This window comes from Olea europaea, chromosome 11 (assembly GCF_002742605.1).
Source record: "Olea europaea var. sylvestris chromosome 11, O_europaea_v1, whole genome shotgun sequence".
Lineage (NCBI taxonomy): Eukaryota > Viridiplantae > Streptophyta > Magnoliopsida > Lamiales > Oleaceae > Olea > Olea europaea.
The window spans coordinates 18,174,323-18,180,557 of record NC_036247.1 but is presented as its reverse complement, the minus strand read 5'-3'; the positions used below and the strand labels follow the sequence as shown (position 1 = coordinate 18,180,557).

Below are 6,235 nucleotides of genomic sequence, written 5' to 3'. Positions count from 1 at the left end.
GAATGCATAGTTATCAGAGCCAACCCAATGCTTGACTTGAAAAAAAACACTGGGTAAATGATTCAACTAGTGGGTTATTGTTAAATTGTAATTTTAATTAAAATTTATTTTTGAAGTGAAAATGAAACAATTTTTTGAAATGTTATATATATATTTTGCTCACAAAAAATAGGGGACCATAACTTGCCGTAATAGTTGTGATGTTAAAATATTTTATTGACATCAAAGGTTCAAATCACAGCAAATTTAGAAAAAAACTTCAATCACTTCATTTTTGTTTTACAAGTTAAGGGTAAAGAAGTCTTTGACACTTTTTAATAATTAAAGCACTTTTTAAATTTATAACTTTGATCAAAGCCGATTGAACAAAATGTGCATTAGGAAAGGCCTTCCCAACTCATTTCCCCCCGTCCTTTTCCAATCAAATTATCCTGTGCCGTTGGTGCACTGCACCATCTGAATCCGTTCAGAAGAAAAGAAAAAAAAGAAAAAGGAATTTGAGTTGAGAGAGACGAAGAGCCAAAAGAAAATGGTATCCGAAGACAAGACGACGCTGTACAAACAATTGCACAAGCTAACAGCATTACAATCCGAACAAGAACTGGAAAATTTTCTCAATCTCCTTTGGAAAACTCGCAAGACTGGTCTCTCTGCTTCCGACAAATCCTCAGTCCACTTGTCCCTTCTTAAAGTCCCATCTCTCGGCGACCTCGACCTGGTATGTAATTGTTGAACCCTGTTCTACCATTGTTGTGCCCTTACCACTTAATTATACTTGGTTCATGAAAAATCAATTCAGTAATATTTGAATATAATTAACGGTTTCTCGTGCTCACCTAAAAAGAACCTAGGTATTTTATGGTGTCGTTAGATTAAAAGTATAATTTTCATGTTTAATTGATAGTTGTGCATAGTGGCAATCGGAAATTGCTGGATTTGTACGAAGGTGGGTGCTTTGATATTATTGAAGCNTGAAGGATATGTGAATTATATATCTTCTGTGATCATCTATCTTTTACTCGTGGTTTAATTTTTAATATTTAGAGATAAGATGCAGTCAAACGAACAGTACTATGGTGGCTGATTTCTTGTGATTTTCTTTTTGATAGTTTTCAATTACCTATCTACTTCCCTCAAGTCCAGTCAGTATTTCTTCGATTTGGTTCTAGCTACACTTAAGCATTCAGATTTGGATAAGATTTGGTGGCACTTGGTCACGTAGGGGCTACGTTCTCAGAATAAGCGTGGTTACATGTACTGCTCGATTGCTTGGATCTAGCTAGAGCTATTCATCCCTAACAACTCCCAAATCTCCACTTTCAGTTGAAAATCTGAACTTATTGCTTAGGTTTTAGAATATAGAAATTGTGTTTTTGTGGTGGTGACAATATGACCTATAATAAGTTTCTGGCTTTAGGTTTTGGCATGTGTTCGATCACTTATCAGAAAATGTGTACATGAGAACTTAGAAGGTGATGGTATTTTGAAGCTGCTTCCACATAATCTTCCTCTCGAACTTCAACGCATGCTTCTAATGTCATTGCAAAAATATCAGAGCCAGTGGAAGCAGGAGCTGTCAGAGGAGCAGGTGTGATTTTTCCAGGATGTCATAAAAATTAGATGCTATTTATTGCATTCTTGTGCAAATAATTTTAATTTTGTGTTTATACACATGAAGCATGATCACAATATGAAAAACTCCTTACCTTTTTATTCATAGAGAAGTAGCTTAATTGACTTTCAATATCCTACAAATGGAAATTTAATGAGCAGGGGGACCAATTCTCAAGATTTTAAATGAGGTGTATGAAAATTGCTTGAAATTCATAGGCGATACTGTGAATTTGCAAATGCATATGGGACCTTGCCCCTGGGTTTCCCCAGGCATCCAACGCTGATACTAGGGTCACATAGAAAATATTATTGCTGCTTTGGTCTGAGTTGTTTCAATATTTCTGAAATATTTTTCTGTGAATTTGGCAGCATCTGTTAGGAAGTTCTGGATGTTTGCATCGAGTTAATACCGACTTGCCACCACCTTTATCATCTTTTGTTTCTTCAGAAGGTTGTGGATCATCATGGTCTCGGCAAGTTAATCCAGTCCCTCAATCTGATGGTCAGCATGTTGGAGGTCCTATGTCAATCAATGTCTCACACTCTTCACTAGTGCCACTTCAAAATGATGTCAACCCTGCAGACGTATTGTTATGCAATAAATAAGTAGTTTAATTTTTGATTGCCTTCTGCACTTCAATGTTTGGTGTCTCTATGCTAATTTAGCAGATAGGGATACATTTTCCTTCCATTCCACCCTTTATCCACTTGGGAATAAATTTTTTTATGCCAACTAGTATTTATGTGTATATTATCTCGATGTAGGGAATTCTTCCACAACTGAAGTCTATGGCTTGGACTGTGGACAATAAAAACAAGATGCCAGCTAATCGAGTGGCTATTATAACTCTTAAGGTATGCTAATTATCCAAGCTTAAATGCATGAACTAAAATGGGTTATGTCCAACCAAACAAGCAGCTGTGAAAATTACAAATAGGTTTCAATCTTAGCAGAAAATGATACTATTATTAGATTATAGTAAATCGCCTGTATCCAAATTTGTTAGAAACAAAACTCAAAACGCACAAGATAATTTGTAGTGAATAAAGGTTTTTGACATCAGCTACATTACCTTATATCTTATTGAAATTGCTACAGTAAATTTTGATATTCCCATGTGGCACTGATAGGGTGTGGATGCATTACTTTAACATGTTTTGCAGAAAAGGTCTCCAATGCACTTCCTTTTGTGACATCTTATTTTAAAGAATCATAATTTTTGGGTGAACGGTTATTCTTTCTCATTGCCTCTCTTTACAATGTCAATTCCGCTTAACAGCTGCAAGATTTCTCGAAGTCTCCTCCAACAGAAATAGAGGTGAAGTTTCAGCTTAGCAGAGACACTCTGGATGCAATGTTGAGATCAATGACCTACATCAGTGAAAAACTGTCGAGCTCTGTAATATTCTCTACTTAAGTCATTTTCATATTTGACATTGCATCAGGTTGACGCGAGTTGATGTTAAGTAGAGAAGCCTAATGATCTGTACAGGATGATTCTGTTTCTCTTGAATTGATTGCTAGATACTAGGACTTTGTCCTACTGCACATCAAACATACACTTACTGTGTTATGTGTGTCTAAGTTTTAGTATCGATTTTGTTTCACTTGGCAAATCAATGGTTTGTTGTACTTTCTGACTGAAACAAAAGCAATATTAGGGCTTGTTCGATAGTGATTTTGAGAATTGAATTTTTGATCGTTGGAGAGAAGTGGGTCGTATCTATGAGAGAAGAAGTAAAAAATGACGGCCTAAATAGTGAAATAACGGTAAAAAAATTAATTTTTTGGGGGTGAAAAATCAATACCAAACAGGCACTCAACTATATGGTACAGTATTCCTGGGAACAGTGAAGGTTGTAATATATGTTTAATATTGGAATAAACAAGTACATTGTTTTCTTTCACTTCTGACATTATTATCAATTTTTTTCTTGTAATTTTTTTCTGATTTTCTGTTAATTTTGCATTTTGGTTCAGGTTGAATCTGCATCGGTGCCATCCCAGAAGCGACAAAGACACTAATTGATCATTTTTCTTATTTTTGTTATTCCTGTAGAGGTAAAGGTTTGTGACTAAAAATGTCAATGATCAGTCGACATTTGGCTATTATATTCAGTAGCCGGCCAGAAGGGAAGTTCAGCTTCACCTGACTATGATTCAAAATTTGCAACCAGCTTCTCCGAATCATACCTGATGCTTGTAACTTGAGACCAGTGGTTAGCTTAGGTAAGGCAGCTCACCAAATTTCTCTTTGTTTTTTTGAGAATAGCCACCGGGGGTTACTCTTCAGACCTCTCACTTAGGTAGTTAAGTTAATCGATCTTGGCGTCTCCTGAGGACAATCTCAATTTTTGATTGGCTCTTTGTTTCTACTCAAGTAGTTGCACGCTCATATAATATTTCTTAACATCGTATGAATGCTATGTATCCATTAACCAAATACTTTGTATAATACAGATTATTTAGGACAAATCGAACACAGTTTTTTGTAATATAAGTTATACTTATTTGACAGTCTTTATCCCAAGGGCAGCATGGCATAATCTCGTCAGAACTACTTGCTCTTATTAATGCTCAAGGTTTGCTTAACTACTAAACCTTATATCAAAAATCCCAAAATGCGAAAATGCTTGAAATTTTCATTGGTTTTGCAATTTTGTGCTACTTTAGCTACTCTTGAGCTCACGCTGCAAATGCTAGGGATCTTCGTCTCCCATTCGAAGAACTACTTGGCGGAACTCTTGGAATGTTGTGGATTTGATGGCAGATCTTGTCTACTTAAATTGAACCGTGTGACATAATCTCGTATGTTGCAATTTGTGTTGTGTTTTGTTTTCATCCCGGCAGATATTGTGTTTGCTAAGTTTAATCAATTTGAGCTTTAAACACGAAAGTTTGGATGAAAAGAGATCGATTAAGAAAAAGTGTTGCGAGAATCGGATTTCATCATTAGTATTCTTTATTAGCTTTGGCTATTCAAGAAGTGCATTTCACAGAGTTATCTAAGGCTTCTAAACTTGACAAATTATGATTGAGTGAGTGAATCATTATTGAATTTAGTGTAAATATGTTAATTGTATGAGAAAATTCAATTTGGATGCATATGGCTTGAGAAAGGAGATTTTGAGTTTAATTGGAGTTGATTAAGAGCAATTGAAGATTATTCGAGTTGCTCGTGATCAGTTTGAAGAATTAAGAGCACAATCATAAGAAGTTCACAAGTTTTGGGAGTAAATTCAATATTTAGAAAGTTTGAGAACTCAATTACAAGCTTTAAGAACTTACATCGGGTAATGAATAATTGTGGAATGAGAAGGACTAAATTGTAAATATTCAAAGATGAATAACCTATGTTGCAAATAAAAAGAAATCGAGCTAAACAAAAGAAGAAATTCACGGGGTTTTCAATTTCAATAAGTGAAATAGGTTATAACCACGTGATCATAGTCAATTGTAGTGTGCGATCGTGCAGTACTTCCGGCCGTACTTCCGGCCAGCAAAGTTTTTGTTTCCTAATTTTATTCAACCTCCTCTTGAAAAACAATTACACCCAAGTTTCATAGCTTTTGGTCCGCTATTCCGATCATGATTTTCTTACCCCCAGAGGAAATGGCACGAATTTTGACCTAATTCTTGGAGATATAAATACATATCTTCATCTACAATTCGAGAAGCTTTTGCTTAATTTGTCATCATTTGTAAATTTATTTCTTTATATTTCTATTTATAATTTTTTATTCATGCAGGCTGCATGTTCTAGCGATTTTTGGAAATTTTTTACGAGTAATTATATTACCATCACAACATTTAGTTAGTATACCACATTAAAATCACACAACAATTAAGAAGCCTCTTTAATAAATACACCACAACAAATATACGACTGTTATGAAAAGAGAGAGAAGAGAAAAAAAGGATAAAACTCAATAGACTTGTGTGTATTTTATTAAGAATCAAAACCCTGTATTTATAGGGAAGAATCAAGGATACAACGGGAATAATTTTGGGAGTTGCAGGGATACAATTGTCATTAACTAATAAACTTACAATTTACAATACTTTCCCTTTAACGACACATTACAAAATATCTGCCTCGTTAAAATCTTGTTTGATAAAACTCTAATAGGACCAAAAAAAAAAAAAATCAAACAAAGGAAAATAATGCAGTTATTTTGAAGTATTAAAAATAAGTGATGCCTCATTAAAACCTTGTTAGGAAAATCCAGTGGGATAAAATCTGAGCGAAGAAAAAGAGTACAGTTACTCTCCCTGATATTGATCGCTAAAAATCTTTGAGTCGACATATTTCAATCTCATGAACCAATTTCTTGAATGTAGATGTCCGCAATACTTTTATTAATAAATCAGCCACATTGTCAGCTGAACGAATTTGATGAACATTGATGTCGTCATTCTTCTGAAACTCATATGTATGAAAGAATTTTAGAGAAATATGCTTCGTTCTATCACTTTTGATATAGCCTCATTTGAGTTGTACAATACAAGTTGCATTGTCTTCATACGAAATTGTTGAATCATATTTTGTTGAAATTAACCCGCATTTGCTTGGATATGATAGGTCATGTTTCTCAATCATACACATTCTCGGTCTGCTTT

At 34.5% G+C, this 6,235-nt stretch overlaps 1 protein-coding gene across 3 annotated transcripts; it reads left to right on the top strand.

The window, feature by feature from the left end:
* The first annotated feature begins 372 nt into the window (after positions 1–372).
* LOC111403654 (protein FAR1-RELATED SEQUENCE 3-like) lies at positions 373–4,162 on the top strand. 3 transcript variants are annotated; one of them, XM_023032239.1, is made up of 7 exons: positions 373–718; positions 1,418–1,588; positions 1,984–2,199; positions 2,380–2,469; positions 2,895–3,014; positions 3,596–3,676; positions 3,789–4,139. In XM_023032239.1, the coding sequence occupies exons 1-6, from the start codon at positions 530–532 to the stop codon at positions 3,638–3,640; spliced, it is 831 nt and encodes a 276-aa protein (XP_022888007.1). In that variant the 5' UTR covers positions 373–529; the 3' UTR covers positions 3,641–3,676; positions 3,789–4,139. The 3 variants fall into 3 exon arrangements, with proteins under 3 accessions (XP_022888007.1, XP_022888006.1, XP_022888008.1); XM_023032238.1 differs by having other exon boundaries at positions 3,596–4,162; XM_023032240.1 differs by lacking the exon at positions 1,984–2,199 and having other exon boundaries at positions 3,596–4,162.
* Positions 4,163–6,235: the final 2,073 nt, after the last annotated feature.

Bases quoted from the DNA above. Each gene is read 5' to 3' on its own strand.
- LOC111403654 (XM_023032238.1), top strand. From the start codon at position 530: ATGGTATCCGAAGACAAGACGACGCTGTACAAACAATTGCACAAGCTA. The intron at 1,589-1,983 runs GTGTGATTTTTC...TGAATTTGGCAG, and splicing joins AGGAGCTGTCAGAGGAGCAG to CATCTGTTAGGAAGTTCTGG. The intron at 3,015-3,595 runs GTAATATTCTCT...ATTTTGGTTCAG, and splicing joins GTGAAAAACTGTCGAGCTCT to GTTGAATCTGCATCGGTGCC.